Genomic DNA, 19,213 nt, shown 5'->3' with positions numbered 1-19,213 from the left:
AGTGAGATGAAGAGGGAGAAGTGAATGAGGGGGAAGAGAAAGTAAAGATGGTTATGAACATGGCTAGAGAGAGAGAGGACAAATGAAAATTAGGTAAGAAACTCAAAAACAGAAAAAAGGTGAAGGAATCAAATGACCTCGTGAAGAAGAGAGAGGACAAAGCAAGGAGGAACAGACCAGGAGGGAGACAAGAAAGATGAAGAAGGAGAGGGGGAGTGTGGTAAGACTGGGAGAGTCACGTTTATCAGCGGTCCCACAGTGTGTTTCCTAAACACGGGATTTGGAGATGGGGTAAAGGGAGAGTGTGGGACAGGGCACATTAAAGTTTTTTTCGGGGGGGGAAAGCCCCTCTTATGGAAGTATCTTTCTTTTTGCCTGGGTTTGATGTGAAAGAGAGCTGCTCCTGCTTTGACTGTGTTGTCTGCGGTTTTTAATATTCATGCAGCAGATCGGAAAAGGGGAGAGGAGAGGAGGTTTTTGGTCAAACAGAAAGCTAATTTGTGGCTGAGGCAGTTTAGCCCGAGGCTCTTTCTGCTACTGGAGAAATGAGCTGGAAGATTAGCTGTATGTATAATTCACACACACATGCACCAGTGGTGTGTGCTCACACTTTTATAAAAAGATGCACATATGCACACACAGAGCAGATGCCTCTCTCTCTATGAAACATTGTGTGTTACAGCAGTAACCTACTGCTTGGCCTTTACTGCTGCATCCTCCCCTTAGGCCGCTCCCTGGTATACAGCATATATGCTGTAGATGTTGGTAATCTATCAAGTGACAGCTTGGTAATTTGTCAAGTGTTCATGCTACAGTGAAAAAGTTCTCTGACAAAACAAAGTGATTTCTTAATAAATATAGCTCATTATGAGATGAGTAGTTAGTAGATAAGTCACAATGTGAGGACACTTTATGGCTCTCCTATGAAAATATGCACTGTTCACTGTTTAAAACTGAAACTACACACTTTGATTTCCAGGTCCACGACAGACATGCGAGTGTCTTCCTGAATGGGCTCGAGGAGGACGAGACACCGTTTGACACACGACCTCTGAGTGTCAGACTTGTTGATATCAGCGAGGATGCTACCATGTGGGTGGGACTGGGCTCCAATGGTAATGGTGACTGTTTTATAAACAAATATTTTCTTTTATACTCTTTACTCACTTAACATGTTTTTTGGTAAGATAAATTAGTTTAATACTACATTACCACATTTTCCAAATATGGATCCAAATTCCCAGGGGTACTGTTTTAAAATATCTCCCAAATGTTTAAAAATGATGAAACAGTTAAAAAAAAAAGTCATAGATTCAATCAAATGCACATCAGTTTCTATTCTGCCAGGATCATCAATAATCATTTACCAGTGTTTAATACTGCAGCAGAAGCCTCGAATAGCAAAGCAGGCCCACCATCTGTTTTTACCTTGTGTTTGTGTATAGTGACGTTGACTCCACCTTTTCTCTCATCCTTGATCTCCTTTCAGCTCCATATCTGTGATTGATTGGTGGTGCCTGAGAGCCACATCAGAGTTAATAGGAGAGAAATTGAGAGAAAAATGATATCCGTTCATCTTCAGGGTGATAAACGAGTGTTTTTCTTCTCATATATCAGGCATTGATCCCTAGTTCACGGCAGGTAGCATCTGATCAGCTGAAGATCACATCAGAGGGGTTGATCAATACAAGTGATTGGCTCAGGAGAGAGTGTGTGTGTGTGTGTTGAAGCTGGGGGGCTGTGTCTAGAACTCAGATCAGTGGATTGATTATGCAAATGCTGCTCAGATGTATTAATTAACAACTGTGTCTGGTTTTGGGACCCTGCAAACTGAAAACAGTGTGTGATAAGAACAATGAGATGTCGTCAAGAGAAGAGCCTCATTGTTTTTAAAGCGATAGCCTGATCACTTGTATCAAAAGAGACACTAACTTGTCCTGAATCAGCTTAGCTACTGATTTAGAGTAGTACTGATAGAGAGAACTGATTTGGTGGTATGGTTCAGTTTTTTTTACCACATGTATGAGCTGTTGTGGTGGCCAATTTGCAGAAACATGGGACATTAAAGTTATTTTCCTTAGGATTTCTATGAATCAAACCACATTTTTGGTACTATTTGTGGTGAAAGTTTTCATCAGCTGTTAGAGTGAGTATTCAGTGCATTTACACTAATTATCTTCTGTATATTAATTCTTTAGTGGCAAAGTGCCATTCCCACGCTGCATTCAGATGGCCTTCACATGCACAGGGGGTTCACAGGAAACGGTTTAGTGTGTACTTTACTTTTACATCAGCATCAGTGGTTATTCTTCAGATGGATTAAGTTATTAAGTTATACCAATGTATAAATGCATAACATTTGGTCATAATAACCTGCTGGCACAAACATATACTGTCATTTTTTCCACAGGAGAACAGTTGAAGCAGTCACAGGTTGCACTGTAAATGTATACACAATATACAATATTAAGGACCGGTGAAGGACAGAAAAAAGACAAAAAAATCACACATAACACCTAGTTTGTCATCATTTCTAACAACATAAAAAATGGAAACAGATACAGGTACATGACAGAATTTGAAACAGAGAGAGAAGACAGAGACCACAGAGAAGAGAGAATTAAGGCTTATACCTTGCATCATCCCAGTAACAATAGGGAGAGTGCTTTTCAGAGGAAGGCATAATCCCATTTCCACACGCTAAAGAAATCCTGAGCCAAAGCCTGAGGCTGCACAACCACACACTGTTCTAACACACCAACATCTCCTAACATTCTCACTCCATTTTACACAAACATGGCAAAGCCTCTCACAAATGCAAATACATGCACACACTCATACACTCCCTGTAAAGTGAGGATTATTTTGGCATACACACAGGAAACACTCAAGCACACTCTCCGTTTCAAAGACAAAGCTGGACATGGCAGGGCTTCTGTCGACGCTCAGAGACGTTATCCGTTTTCTAAGAGTTCTTGTCAGACTAGACAGAAGTTTGTTGGATGCTCAGAGACTGGGGCTGTTTTTGGACCAGCATCGTCATCTGTGTAGGTCTCTCATGTCCTGTCCAACACTGTCATATGTGTGGTTGTGTGTGGAGATGTTGGGGGCTTGGTTGTGTCTTTGTATGTGTGTTTGGTGTTTTTTGTGTACAGTCCAGTAACCATGTCTGTATGGACAGATGTTTGAGATGTTCCAGTGTATGTTTGCTTGGTAAAGACACTTCAGCATCTTGGCAGAATTGATATGCGTCGTCTTTTCAGATGTTTTCTTCTCAACATCACCCGGTGGGCTTTATCAGACTTCTTCCCGTTTTCCAGCTAAAATGTGTGTTCCCAAGTGCATCCCGGCTGTCACTTGTTAGACCAACATATACATTTATTATAGCTTAAAATAAATCATTGATTCATTCATTGATTAGTTGCTGGATAAGCAGGAGATTAATCTGGAACAGTTTAAGAAATTGATTTACTGCTGTTCAGACAGCTCAAGTAAGCAAAGGCATCACCTTTGGCTCTGGAAATGTGTAAGGGGCATTTTCTCAACATTCTGATATTTACAGGCCAAGTGATGAATCCATTAAACAAGACTGTGGCAGATCCCGTTTGGCTTTGTGCTCTGAATTTGGCCATTGTGAGCAGCCTCACTTAGCTGGTATCGAGAAACAATCTACTAAATACTGTGAAATCCTCTCACCCACTGCCCTCGGTACAAACCCATTAACACATTCTTTATGTGCTTCTCACTTTTCATCTCTCCAGGGTCTAATCAGTTCATCGGACGGATGCAGGACTTTAGATTTTATCCTGCCACTTTGACCAACAGGTGAGTTGGATATAGAGAGACAGAGACAAGTATTGAGCAGCTATCTGGAGAGGAAAAAGGAACTGTGCTGTGAAAGAGAAAGTTAGAAATAGGAAGTAAGGGATGTTTGATTTAAAGTGTAAAAAGAGGTGAAGTTATAGCCATCGAAAGATTAAAGGGGAAAGAAATTGAGAAATAGACCGTATATATTAAAGCAAGAAGGGCAGAGGGACAGTTTGGAGTGATAAAAGAAGAGGAAGGCTAATCGTTGCATCTTAAGATCCACACTGCCTCCAAAGGATTTTCCTGATGAGTCAATGCAAGGCAATTAGTGTTTTTCTTACCAGTGATGCTGTGCACTCACTTAAGGACTTGGAGTTTACAAGTGTGTCTCATCAAGAATGGGAGAGACAAATTGACGGATTGAGCTTTCAAATTAAGCATTTGATTTTCCACTTTGCTCCAAATGTTCAGCTAAAAGCTCCTCAACAGGTGCTTTAAGATTTAATTTTAAAGTAAGTTGTTATACAGGCTTGTTTGTTTGTTCATTTTTATTCATCCTCACAATCACTGCACAGCCCTATGTATCATATGTATTGTATTAATAGTCCATATCAACTATGTTTTGGAATTCCTGTTTTGTTTTTTATTTTATTATTTTTAATAATAAACATGGGATGGGATTTTAATTATCTTTAGTGCCATGTTATGGATAAATATACTTTACTGTTTCTTGATTTATTAGGGAAATAGTGGAGTTGTACTCAGGAGCTCTGCCCGAGCTCCATACCCAGTCAGAGTGTCGCTGTCCTCCCAGTCACCCCAGAGTGCACCCTTTAGTTGAGAGGTACGATGTCAACTTCTGATGTGCTTATACAATAACTACACTAAATAGTTTAATTGAAAGTCAGGTTTGCCTTTTGAAAAGACTGTTTGTGCCCCTGTCTCTTTAAGGATTTAGTCTATACAGTGATTATGATAGTCTTAAGTGTTGATGGTCACCGATTCATGCAGCTTTGCAGGTTTTACTCTACACACAGCTACTAAAGAGCAGGATTTTCCGTCTGTTGTGAGTTGTGGATCCAGTCAGATCAACAGTAACCTTGGGTTATTCTAGGTCACTGTGTCCACATCCTTTGCCTGCTCGTTCATTGTTACAGTAGCTACTTTGGTTTAATTGTAAAATGTAAAATTAAGCCAGACTCTACTACAGTTCAGCTGATTTACTGTAACTGGTATTATTGTATACCTATACAATGTCACTGTTACAGATACTGCATTCCTAATGCTGTTGAGGACACCACCAGTGACAGAGTCTTAAGACTGGACCCTAACACTCACCCACTCAGCTATATCAATGACCAGGACATGGGCACCGCATGGCTTTCTAAGGTCATGACTACACAGGAACTGGATGAAGGTGTCACTGTTACAGTGGACTTGGTTAATGGACAGTACCAGGCAAGATGTATTCATCTATGAATACACACACACACAATAAGCCATGACAAGCAGACACACAGATGTGCAAATATATTAACTAGTCATTAGGTTTAGTTAATTTTGAAAGGCCACTCTCAAGAATGTACCATTTTCTGGACTGTAATAATGGTGGAAACAGTGTCTTGGAGTTGGAACTGGATCATTACTCCATACACACTTATACCCTGTGGATGAGGATATTTCCACTCTGAACACAGTTGCTAGTAAAGATACTGTATCATTGTGTAGCTGTCAGGCCTTGGGTTTGATCCTCACAGTATACGTACATTCTGTGTGCATCAACTTTGGACACTGATTCCACTTCCACACACCAACCATGTGTTGAATCCCATCCACCTTTTATGCGTTTAGATCGATTATTTACTGTAGTTGAGCTGTCACAGATTCATGCAGCTTTGCAGTTTTTACTCTGCACATAACTACCCAAGAGTAGGATTTTCAGTTGTGAGTTGTGGATCCAGTCGGTTCAACAGCAACCTGGGGTTATTCTAGGTCACTGTGCCTGCTTGTTTGTTGTTACAGTAGCTACTTTGGGTTGGACAGAACACTAAATTCTGTCACTGTGGAGTGTACATTTGAAATGTTACAATGCAAACACAATGCCGTGCACTGTCTGTGTGTTTGCAGTGAACAGTAATTTCATCCTCTTTCTAAGCACTGCAGAGAGAGAGAGAGAGAGAGAGCGCTGGATTTGGGCATTGTCGGTTTTGGGGTTGTCAAAAGACTAAGTCCTCTTCTCTCTGAAGTGCATGTGAGTGTGGGTAGGATTCTGGGAGCTGTCGTGATGTGGTCTCTCAACTCAAGTCCCCAGATTAAAGACACTTTCTGAAGTTCAGGCTCTGTGTGTTAATGTGTGTATGGGTTTGTGCAGTGGTGGTGGCTTACCGCGCTCCCTGCTGTGTAACCCAGTGGGGCAGATAACACCTAACACACAACCACACCTACACACAGGCATCGGCATGGTTTATGTTACACTATGTGCCATTGTGTAAATATGTGTCTGTGTGTTGTGTGAGGGCTGTCTGTTAAAAAATAAAAAAAACTTAATTATAATTTTAGGTTGTCCATAGAGAAGTAATGGCTCAGAACCAAAATTACATTTTTACCATTTGAACAAGTTTAAGGCTTCACAGGACAGCGCGCAGTGACCGAGCAGTATCCTGATGTTTTGTCTGTACCATTACAAACATGAGGGGGCAAAAACCTAGTGACACCTCAGATTAATGCAATGCAAAACAGTAACACTATTTACTATGGCCTTGAAAATACATGTTACACAGTGTCAAAGTCTGAACATTTAAGGCTTCCCTGTGGGATGATTTAGTGCATGTCTGCTGTTTTGGATCGCATGCACCTATTCATGCTAACTTGTACCTCTCCCTTCTCCAGGTATTCTACGTTATAGTTAGGTTTGACAGCCTTTTGCCCGAATCAGTTCTGATCCAAAGACGGAGGCTTGACCTCACAGAACCCCAGAGCGGCACCGCCACAGAACAGCCCTGGTCGGACTGGCAGTATATGGCTAGGGACTGTAGTGTGTTTGAAATGCAGAACAACGGGCCTTTACTGCGACCTGACTCTGTGAACTGTCTGCAGCTGCCCAGGTAGGTGTGAGCGTGTGTGGGTGGAGAATAATGTGTGGTGTTTGACTATATTCACAACAACTTTGCACTAAAAATACTGTTAACATTAGTTTGTTTTTGTCCTCGATCTTGATCCGAGTTCTTTTATGTTACATGTCTACTGATACAGATTTCAATCCAACACTCTAAAATTTGGTGGGTGGAGCTGGTCGAAAGCTACAAAAATGTTTTTTAAGACATAGTTGATTATACTCGACATAAAATTAGCGTTTGTTTTCAGCTCATTCACAACAGTTCTGTAAAATTAGAAAAATGGTCAATGTGTAAACGTGCTTATATTGGCTTAGGGTCGAAAAGAGGACCGGCAGCGTGCAAAGCAGCAAAAACATCAGAAGTTTGTCTTCTGCTTGTTCAACAGTTGCTTAATACAGTGAGATACTGTTTGTGAAATTTGAAATAGGATCTTGCCCATAATATGTCGTTAGTCAAATGAAGAGGTGTCTGGCCACAGACTGATATTCCCATCTGCAACGGCCTAGAATCATAAAAGCCATAAATGTACATTTATGCGCACATGCGTGTTAGTCCTAACATGCACAAAACACAGGTCACAAGAAATCCAAGGAAATCAAACACCTACCATTACACAGATACTATATAGAATAAACACACACAGGCACTTTTTCAGTGACTAGATTTATCAAACTAACCGCCTACAGTGTTACCTTGGCACATGAGCAGCATCAGGCTCTCGATTGGCAGTAGACTGAGAACTAGGCTTGGAGCAAAGTCTCACACAAACACACATTCAAACACTAAATCTTGGCATAGCTGCTTGTATCAAGGCCTCCGTTGGCACTAGATAGAACAGGTATGGATAGATCACAGATTATGTTCTCATTGCTTATTTTTCACTTGTCTGACAAATGATATTAGACAACCTTTCCTGGCATAGTTGTGCATATTCATAAGAGCAATTGAACCTCACACTGACAACATAATAACACTCTCTGTGATATTGGTGATTGATAATTATACCAAAAAGATCATTGTCTTTGATCGTGCAAGATTTATTTTTTTTCTTGCAAGATTTATTCGGTCATGCATGAGACATGGCCTGCTCTGAGCCTGCTGGAGTGTGTGGCAGGATAAATGTAAGTGTGCCTCAGTGTTTTCATAGAAGTCGTTTACAGTTCTTCTACCAATATATTTGCATTAATCTGACATCGGCTGGGATATCAGCCTGACTGATATCGGTCCAGCTCTTTTGTACTTTTTACATGTGAAAATTTTACTACTCCTACATCTGCTCGGTTAAAACATAATTTAACATCAAAAATAGACCTTTCCATCATGATCACAAAACATTTTGACGAAATTTGATTTAAAAAACCATTTTTTTACTTTTTTGTTCGGGCTCAGTTGTTTTAAAGTGTGTCTGTGTTTGCTGCCTTCCAGCGATGTGCCCTTCTCAGGAGGCAACATCACGTTCAGTCTGCTGACCCCACAGCCCAACCTGAGGCCAGGCTATAAGGACTTCTACCACACTCCCACTCTGCAGAAGATGGCACAAGCCACCCAGGTCAGGTTGCACCTGCATGGGCAGTACCACACCAGAGCTGCTGGGGTGAACCAGCGACACAGATACTATGGCATCAGTGAGATCACAATCAGCGGCAGGTGAGGAGTTACACATGTTGACCCAGAGATCCACTGTAAGTAGCATCTGTTTCTGAAAGTTGGTGGTGGTGTACGAGTTGTTGTCATGATAAATGAGTTAATCTTTTCTATGTCTCAAATATAGCTAAGCATACAGTAGTGTTTATATCTTACAATGCATGGCTGTTGTATTCTGTGTCTAGGGCTGATGGGGGATTTTTTTGTTTGTTTTTTTTTTCTGCCCTCTGACCTTTTTCAGCCAAAATCTAATCACTTCTAGAGTTGGTCCTCACCAGTGTTTGTGCCAAGTATGCAGATGATCCATCCAGCTGTTTGTCAGTAATCCTGCTAACCAACACACACACAGAACCAAAAACATAACCTCCTTGATGGAGGTAATAAAATAAAAACAAAGGTTCGACTACAAATGTCTCAGTCGATTGGTCCCTCAATTAATCATTTAAATAGTCGACTTTCAGGGCGGCAGCCCTATAAGTGTCTTTACCGTTATTTCTGTAAGCGATTACAATTTCACTAATTACTGTAATGTAGAGGAGCCACTGTATGCAGCATAATTTCAATTTGTGTGAGCACAGTTTGACATCTAGAAAAATATTTTGACAGACTGTTTAGTTTCAGCAGAGCTTTCAGAGAGTAATTGTGAACACATCTCTTCATGAGACTGACAGAGGGACTGTTTTTTATGACTCTGGTAATTAGAGGATTATGCAGGAGGCAATCATCTCTAACTCTTTCTCTTCCTCTCCTTCCCTCTAAGCTGTTTTAATTAGCTTGTTACAGTGAAGTAGGAGAAACAGATTTCGAGCTACTGAAATCTCATCTGTGCATTCTTCATCCCTCCTCATCCCCCTCTTCTCGTTCATTTTTCTTTCATCTCTCTTCATTCTGTGTAAATGTAGCAAACACTATAAACACATAATGTAGGCGGACATTTTTGGCATTTCTGTACAGCACTTCTCGGTAGCCGACAAATGCACAGATACAGATGTACAGTATCAGCAGTAAGTTAATATCGACCCATGCCAGTTTATTGATCTTGCTCTAGTAGTTTTACATGAGTTATTTACCCAGACTGGGAGCACATTGTCACTTTATTAGGACGCTATTCTTCATATGTACAATGTTAGTACATTGTACATATATGAATTTGATCATATTGATGTCAGTAAAAATATTTCTAGGAGAGTAAAGTATACCCTGGCTAGAAGGCTAGTGTATGTAATATATTTGACACTGGGGCCTGTGTGTTTATTGTTTGTTTGACATCAGCACAACATGAGGATGGTTGAACAAAATGAATTAATAACCAAATTCCCTAATGTCATTAACATAGAAAAGGGTGAGGGTTTGTGCACATGAGCTTGGGGTTGAAAGTGTCTTTATTTGTGCATATGTAAGGTTGGATAACTAACGTTTAATGTCATTTAAGGGAGGCCACAAGCCAAACAGCACTTTGCATCTCTCCTTTGTTCAGCCTCATTGTGGCATATTTTTCACCTGCTACAGTGATTTTTTACCGTGCTTTTTGGATGAGAGACTCCTTTTTTACTTTTATAGAAGTTGTTTTTTAGATGATACCCTCTTCTGTTGAGCTTTGGAGGCTATCATTGCTCAGGAACAGTTGTTTCTACACATTTTAAATGCACAACTTTTCTGTTATACTATGATGACATAGAAAATGAATTATATTGGTCTATAAGTTATCTTGCATTTTCTTGTCACTTCAGTTTTACATAAGTCGGATCAAATCGTTGCTTTAATCTCCAAGGCATTAAAGTTGCGGTCACCACAAATCAGACGTGCCTCTGTGGTTCAAGTTTGATTCATCTAGCCAACCTGTAAGAGAGAGTGACATAAAGAGAGCAAGAGGTGAGAGGATACACAGATGAAGAGTGAACGAGAGAAAGGAGCAGAATATCTGAATTAATAATTAAGACTGTTGTGTAGCGTATGTGTGTGTGTGTGTGTGTGAGAGAGAGAGAGAGAGAGAGAGAGAGAGAGGGCTGTCTGCAGCCCGTTATGTTGCTCTGATAATTCTCAGTATGGCATTTATAAATGTTGAATGGGAACTTCCTAATGGCACCGCTGCTGTTCCATGGACGAAGGAGGTTGCCACAAACTATGAAGAAGCCTTTGTGATGTTGTTTACTTACCTTTTTGTTGTTGCATGTTTTTTTTGTAATAGATTCTCTAATTGACAGATTTGTACAGCACAGTTTTAACATCTTCCTCTCTTTCTTTTGCTCCCTTCCTCTCCCTTTCTTTGTCATCTGGCCAGATGCGAGTGTCACGGCCACGCAGACCACTGTGATACCAGCGTGACGCCCTACCGCTGTCTGTGTCTGCCTGAGAGCCATGCAGAGGGAAACAACGTGAGTAACAAACCTGTCATAATAAAACCATTCAGACCCCACTGGTAATGATAACCTTGTATGTAAGTTGTAAGTCTAGAGGTGGATGCCTCCTGTTAGTGTTTTATACAGTATTGTACTGTTGTGAAGTTAAAGCCAGGTCATGTTGACACACACACACACGTTTCATTTATTCCATAGTTTTCTATATGAATTGTCATTCCTAGTTATAATAATGTTCAGCATCAGATGTCATGTTCTGGCATATAAACACACACTGAGCACAGAGGGATCCTCCTGGGGAGAGTCTCCTCATGGTCTTAAGTGCTTTTCCTTCTTATCGACATAGAGCACACACATATTTATTGGAACATCTCCTCTGCAAAATATTTTTCTTTTTTGTCCAGTAGAAAGGTGCTTTATTCGTAATTTGCAGAGAAATTGATTAGGTGGAGTAAATGTTTGTGCTTTGGACAGATGCTGTATACCAGTAGGCTCAGGTGGCTCTGCTTGGAACCTGACATTTTGGTTAATGGACAGCTATCAGTGCATCCCAGCTGCAAAATAAGACATTACATTTAATGTTGTTAAACTTGTAAATAAAATTTGTACATCATTTAAAATAATTCAGTGTTGTGACAGCTGACATCAGCCCTGTGGATACAGGACTCGTGTAAAGGTCGGGTGATGAGTACTGTGACAGAGGGATCTCTGCTGTGGAGGGATCTACAGCAGGTTTCTTTGTTTTTACATTACTTTGTGGGTGGGAAAAGTTCAAGTTAAACCTGAAAAGACTGGGACTGCACTGACTGAATATAATAACAAGCACCCTCCTACACACACACTCACATTTAAGAGTTTTTGTCTTGAAATAAAAGTTATTATAGAAACACATACACACAATAATTGGACACTGTCAGGTAATATTGTCATCCAGAATAAGCCAGGAAAAACCTCTCTCTTTTACTGTTTCACAGCCCCTGCATTTTTCCTGCCTCTCCGTGGGACCCTGTCCCACCTCCGTCTTCGTCTCTTTGTCGATCACTCTCCCTCTCTCACACTCTGTCTTTCTCTCCCGGGTCTCAGTTTAAATAATGTCGCAAATCGACTAGAACAATGACATTCCCTCAGCATGCATCTCTAATCAGCTCTCTTTCTCTCTCTGTTTGCCTTTCGCTTCATTTCACTCAGCCGTTTTCTCTACATCCCCCTCACTCTTTATTGCTGCACTTTCTAAGTATTTAATGAATTCCTGCTTGACTCTATTTTCTCCATTTTCTTACAGCCTCAGGCTTTTCTGGTCGCTTTCTTTCCTTCTCACTCCTACATACAGTAATTCTTTTGTTTCCTAGAGATGAATTGGAAATAAGCAATATGGATGCATTTGTGTGTATGTTCTGTGTAAATGAATCTCTACTGGAGCTACGCTTCTGTGAGAGGAGTGTGTTCAACACGTGTATATGTCTATACCCAAGTCCTTTTTACGTGATCATCTTTGTGTGTGCGTGCGCCTGTGTGCACTCTTCTCCCAGACCTGTCCATGTCATCTCTCTGAGTGAATATTCAGGACCTTTCTTCTGTCTCTGTAATGTTGGAGCATAAAAGGCTGTGGGGAATATTAGTGTTTAATATTGCATGCGTTCTGTTGACTTGGATCGGCCCAGCACCATGACGGATGTTGTACTAATCTGCAGAATTTCCACAGTGACATTAAAGTGACAGAAATGCTCAGACATGTGTCAAGATGATCAACGGGGGCCTTGGAAGACACACACTTAAACTCTCTTACACACATGCACACAAAAGCACACACACTTGCTCACTTTCTCACTCTGTCTTTTGATTCTTTTTTTTTTACATGCACTTTGTGTCAGGCTTGATCTTTCTTTCTGTCACTCTGTACATCTCTGCATGACGGACTCACTCATGTCTGAAAGCTATATAGTCATTTGACGAATTTTTTTCAGATTTAATGTTGCCCAATATTATTGTTACAGATAATATTGTTACAGAAGTAAATATGTCATCTTGATAAGATTTAAAAACACTCCCCACTACCCTTTTTTAAATCTAGTTTGTGTGGTTCTCAGTCCACACCCTAAGGCATGGGAGAGAGTTACATCCAGGCTGTTTGTAGCTGCAGCCTGATCAACAAATTGTGTGAATGTTTTGTGTGTGTGTGCACCTGTTTATGTGCATCATCCCAAGAGTTTAAACCAAGCAGTGAGAGTTTTGAGTTCTGAAATGCAGATCAAGAATAGTGTTGAACGTTAGGATTATACAGAGGAGTTTAATTTGTAGGACCACTGGTGCTGTTCTGTTGCACTGGGCAGCAGGTGACTGCCATTTCTTGTATTGGTGTATCTTGTAGCGACCCAGCCCCATAAAGCACCTACCGCTGCAGAAACAGCAATTACTTGCCATCCAGAGCGCTGTAAGGTACTAGGGGAACTACTACCTCCCGGGGGCAGCGTTGTGGTGCAGTGGTTAGCACTATTACCTCACAACAAGACGGTTCTTGGTTTGAGCCCAGGCTGAGCTGAGGCCTTTCTGTGCAGAGTCTGCCTGTTCTCCCTGTGCCTCCCAGAGGCTGGTCCTCACAAGGAAATCACTGGATTTTAGGGTGGCAACATGATTTGATGTTTGGGTGAGGTTAGGTGTTAGGCAAGTAGTGGTTATGGTAAAGGTTAGGATAAGTCTACAGGAAATGATAGCAAGTCAATGTAAAGTCCCCACAAAGAATGAAAACACAGTATGTGCGTGTGTGTGTGTGATAGATATTGATGGCTAGTGACGTTAAGCAGCGTTGCCCAGGATCTCTGTTGCTAAAGTGTGCAGCCGCAGCAGATTTTCACCTGTGCTGGGGTTAACCGGGTTAACTCCAGATATACACAACACGACCATGTACACACACACATGCCAGTGGGGTGACCTTTCCAGTGAGAGCGTGAAATTGGTAATGGCATTTAGGATAGGATGGGTTGCCCCAGCAGCTTTTTACACACAGACACACATACGCAGACGCTTGTGACAGGCCATCTGAATGTCCACATATCCATTAGAGCAGCCTCCTCACTCAGCAGGTTTTGTCGAAACATTCAGAGTGAAAATAAGATGCTATCACTTCCTCTAGTTCCTGGTCTAAGACACACACACAGACACACACATGCTGGCTTTCACTTTACGTGTTAAATGATACTTTCAAAGGGAGAAAAACAAGTCATCACATTACAAGCAATACCTGTTGCACTTAATGCTTTTTTATTTACTTTGACTCCACAGTTTGCCTTATTCTGATTTACTCCATAAGTAAACAGTGTGTTTTGCTAGGAAAGTGTTGATTGAGTTACGAGTCAGGCTATTTATAAAGTGCTGACAGACCTGCCCTGGCATCAGCACAGCAAACTGATCGACTTCGTTTTTCGTAAATATAACGTTACAGTGGGCTGATCATGTGCAGAAACACAAAAACAAGAATTAAAATCATGTAAATGCCGTTTTCGGTATGTGTTGTTGTTTTTGCTGCTGGTACTGTGTGCGAGGGATGGGGCACCATCAATACCTTTTATATGAAGAAAAGAATGACAGTGCGCTCCTGTTTTAACTCCCCAACACTGGTCCCTCGACTAATTAGCAGGCTGGGAAAGAGGGAAGGTAATGCAATGTTGAATGAAAAGAAAAGAGAAGAAAGACAAAAACCCTCCCTTTCATTTGGTATGGTAATATTTCCTGCTCACATACTCACCGTAGCTATGAGAACAAACAGTTTGGGGGACGGTAGAGATGGGGGAAGCGAGCGAGGAAGGGGAGAAGTGGGAAACCAGGAGAGATATACAGAGATTTGTTTTTCAGAAAGACAGGAGAAGAAGGAAGTGTGGGAAGGTGGAAGAGGTGCAGGGCTAGAGGAGAGAAAAGGGAAATGCAGAGAAACAGACATGGGAGAGGAGAAATCACTACATCTCACTCTTCTACTCATCCCCAGCGGGTGAGGCGTAGTGAGAGCGTTCTCTTGCAGAAAGAAAAGTACCTTTGATAAGTTAAACATTTTGGGGCACCGAGGCTGCACAGAGACAGGCAGGCACACAAAAAGACAGATGCACATCCGAACAGAGAGGCGGGTAGTAACTGTTGGTATAGACCAGAGGCCAAACAGCATGGCAGACAGAACAGACAGAAACATGCAAACAGCCCTGCGCTCCTGTGGAATCACATCCCGAGAGACACTCTCCTCTCCCGGTGTGAGGAGAACTGCTGGGGACACGATGTTGTGTGACATTTTATGAGATGTATTGTACCGTAGCTGCACGTGGGTTGTTCTCCACATTAACATTGATTTTATTGGTGTTCTTATTGTCTCTCTCTCTCTTTTCACTGCCTCCGTTTTCCACCCCAGGTCTTGCTCACACACATTTTTTCAGTCATTTCTGTTCACATCACTTTTCTGTCTTTCCTGTCCTCTGCTCCCTTGTCTCTAGTGTACAAAATAGAAGCCTCTTTTCACTATTTCTATCTATGCTCTCTCCCTCCCCTGTCCTCCCCCTGCCTCCCCCCGATGTGTGTCATACATAATAAGCCCAGAACAGGTCTGCATGTGTCACACATGGGAGGAACTCCTGTGTTTTCTTTTTTTTTTTTTAATACATTTTTAATCCCATCATCTGATGCCCCCCTTGTCCACCATAATTTGTACTGACTGCTGAACAAAATCAAAGGGCTTGTACTTGCTGCTTCTGCCTCGGCTGCTCACAGCTACAGAAAAATGCATTTTTATATCATTTTTTCAACTCTTCCCTGCTGCACACAGCTTGGTGTGTTTGTTTTGACAGGAAGGTTGGTCTTTGTGGGAGCACTGCCTGTTGAAAGTCACTCCTCATTAGTGGTCTGACTTCCCTATGCTGTGTGTGCGCATAAGCGTGTGTTAATGTACTGGTTTCTTATTATATCGTAGAAAATACCTCTGTTTTCTTTGTGTGTTATTCTTCTCTCTCTCTAGATTTAGATTTACAAAGACCACAGATGTGTTTTTTTGTTTTTCTGCTTCTCACATGTCTGCATCAGTCTTTGTTCCATGAAAGGAAGCGTTTCACTTGTCATGGGACCATTTGTCTGTGCACACAGTTATTTTCAGTAAATGCACTGTTTTTAATATTCTTTTCATATGCGTTTTACAAATGTTTGGAAATGCACCCGATCTCTTGTCATGTTTTTTGTTTTTTATGTTTGACTTTTATACAGTGTCAGCGTTGTGCACCCCTCTATAATGACAAGCCATTCAGGTCAGGTGACCAACTCCAGCCTATGAACTGCCGGCCTTGCAAATGTCACGGACATGCCGTCTCCTGTCACTACGATGTCCGAGCTGATGACCAACCAGATGGGCATTATCGAGGAGGAGGAGGCGTCTGTGACAGCTGCATGCACAACACCACAGGTACTGTGTGAGCTACAGTTTAAGCTTTCCTTTTTAGAACAACTAAATAAAAATACATTTTAAAATGCATTTTAGGTTTTATTAATATTAAAGCATTTTAAAATGATAACAGATGAGATGCTATTTAATCCTTGTTATTTTAGACATTCCCCGTAATGTACAAGAAGGGAAAGTGTTATGTTAGTGATTAGAAGTGGTGGCAGCAGTCATTCTGAATGTTGTTTTACAAATGTGTATATTTGTGATTATGACGTGTCGAGCCACTTACTGCATGTTTTCATGATTCTGCGAAATCATTTTTCCCAAGCAGACAAATAAGGTTGAAACTGTTTATCTCTGTGGGCTCCACCGTTTCCCTGGTCTTCTTTTCTGTTTCACCCCATTTGCCTCTCTCACCATCAGGTAAGAATTGTGAGCTGTGCATGAGTGGCTTTTTCAGACTTGAGGAATCTGATCTCACTTCAGTCGATGTGTGTCGGCCCTGCAACTGTCACACTGCCGGGACAGTCGGCGGCAGCCTGGAATGTGCCCAGGTACACACAGACACAAACGGCTCATAATTGTTGACTTTTTTAACAAATAAAAAACTGAATAATTGGGCGTGCAAAATTATTCAGCCCCTTTACTTTCAGTGCAGCAAACTCTCTCCAGAAGTTCAGTGAGGATCTCTGAATGATCCAATGTTGACCTAAATGACTAATGATGATAAATAGAATCCACCTGTGTGTAATCAAGTCTCCGTATAAATGCACCTGCACTGTGATAGTCTCAGAGGTCTGTTTAAAGCGCAGAGAGCATCATGAAGAACAAGGAACACACCAGGCAGGTCCGAGATACTGTTGTGGAGAAGTTTAAAGCCGGATTTGGATACAAAAAGATTTCCCAAGCTTTAAACATCTCAAGGAGCACTGTGCAAGTGATAATATTGAAATGGAAGGAGTATCAGACCACTGCAAATCTACCAAGACCTGGCCGTCCCTCTAAACTTTCAGCTCATACAAGGAGAAGACTGATCAGAGATGCAGCCAAGAGGCCCATGATCACTCTGGATGAACTGCAGAGATCTACAGCTGAGGTGGGAGACTCTGTCCATAGGACAACAATCAGTCGTATACTGCACAAATCTGGCCTTTATGGAAGAGTGGCAAGAAGAAAGCCATTTCTTAAAGATATCCATAAAAAGTGTTGTTTAAAGTTTGCCACAAGCCACCTGGGAGACGCACCAAACATGTGGAAGAAGGTGCTCTGGTCAGATGAAACCAAAATCGAACTTTTTGGCAACAATGCAAAACGTTATGTTTGGCGTAAAAGCAACACAGCTCATCACCCTGAACACACCATCCCCATTGTCAAACATGGTGGTGGCAGCATCCTGGTTTGGGCCTGCTTTTCTTCAGCAGGGACAGGGAAGATGGTTAAAATTGATGGGAAGATGGATGGAGCCAAATACAGGACCATTCTGGAAGGAAACCTGATGGAGTCTGCAAAAGACCTGAGACTGGGATGGAGATTTGTCTTCCAACAAGACAATGATCCAAAACATAAAGCAAAATCTACAATGGAATGGTTCACAAATAAACATATCCAGGTGTTAGAATGGCCAAGTCAAAGTCCAGACCTGAATCCACTCGAGAATCTGTGGAAAGAACTGAAAACTGCTGTTCACAAATGCTCTCCATCCAACCTCACTGAGCTCGAGCTGTTTTGCAAGGAGGCATGGGCAAAAATTTCAGTCTCTCGATGTGCAAAACTGATAGAGACATACCCCAAGTGACTTACAGCTGTAATCGCAGCAAAAGGTGGCGCTACCAAGTATTAACTTAAGGGGGCTGAATAATTTTGCACGGCCAATTTTTCAGTTTTTTATTTGTTAAAAAAGTTTGAAATATCCAATAAATTTCGTTCCACTTCATGATTGTGTCCCACTTGTTGTTGATTCTTCACAAAAAATTACAGTTTTATATCTTTATGTTTGAAGCCTGAAATGTGGCAAAAGGTCGCAAAGTTCAAGGGGGCCGAATACTTTCGCAAGGCACTGTATTTTACATTCATTTGAAAGGTAGACTGGGTGTTAAGGGTTAACATGAATTTGACAAGTAAAAAATTTGATTTAAGTTCTGTCCTTTCTCTTACTGCCCTTGTCTTGTTTTTTCTTTTCTTCCCTGCATCTCCCTCTCTCTCCTGTGTTTCTTGCCTCCAGGTAGGAGGTCAGTGTCAGTGTAAAGCTGCAGTAACAGGTCGGCGCTGTGCAGACTGTTTGCCTGGTTGGTATGGTCTCAAAGCCTCATATCCACATGGCTGCATTCGCTGTAAGTGCAGTGGCATTGGCATCATCAGCAACTCAACAGAAGCAGTTCAAAGCTGTAACCAGGCCACGGGACAGTGCTGGTGTAAATCTCATGTCACAGGTGAGCAGACCACTGACACACTTCAGAACAGGGTTTTTTTGCTGTAATATCTGAGAATCTTGAGGAGTGAAATACATGTGCTCGTACATGCCACTGCCTCGTCTTTCCACCTGTTGGCCAGGAACTAACAGAGAATGGTCAAATCAAATCAAATCAAATCAAATTTTATTTGTATAGCGCCAAATCACAACAAAAGTCATCTCAGGACACTATACAAAGTAAGGTCTAGACCTTACTGTTATCAATATTATTACATAGGGAAAACCCAACAAATCCCCCTTGAGCAAGCACTTGGCGACAGTGGGGAGGAAAAACTCCCTTTAAAGGAAGAAACCTCCGACAGACCCCGGCTCTTGGTGGGCGGCCTTCTGCCTCGACCGGTTGGGGTGAGTGGATAGAGGAGAGACAAAAGAAGAAAAGCAACAAGACACAACAATCAAACACTGATCAGGT

At 41.5% G+C, this 19,213-nt stretch overlaps 1 protein-coding gene across 1 annotated transcript in view; it reads left to right on the top strand.

Annotated features, from left to right (window-relative positions):
* ush2a (Usher syndrome 2A (autosomal recessive, mild)) overlaps positions 1 to 19,213 on the top strand; it is a 208,689-nt gene that overhangs the window by 18,990 nt on the left and 170,486 nt on the right. Inside the window, 10 exon segments of the mRNA XM_020589916.1 lie at positions 980 to 1,121; positions 3,762 to 3,825; positions 4,550 to 4,651; positions 5,076 to 5,265; positions 6,697 to 6,911; positions 8,349 to 8,570; positions 10,849 to 10,942; positions 16,157 to 16,352; positions 16,755 to 16,885; positions 18,553 to 18,760. Coding sequence (XP_020445572.1) covers positions 980 to 1,121; positions 3,762 to 3,825; positions 4,550 to 4,651; positions 5,076 to 5,265; positions 6,697 to 6,911; positions 8,349 to 8,570; positions 10,849 to 10,942; positions 16,157 to 16,352; positions 16,755 to 16,885; positions 18,553 to 18,760 — 1,564 coding nt within the window.

Source organism: Monopterus albus, unplaced genomic scaffold (genome assembly GCF_001952655.1).
Source record: "Monopterus albus unplaced genomic scaffold, M_albus_1.0 scaffold10.1, whole genome shotgun sequence".
In the NCBI taxonomy this organism is placed as follows: Eukaryota; Metazoa; Chordata; class Actinopteri; order Synbranchiformes; family Synbranchidae; genus Monopterus; species Monopterus albus.
The sequence above is the reverse complement of the archived record's forward strand: the minus strand, read 5'-3'. Positions and strand labels throughout refer to the sequence as shown.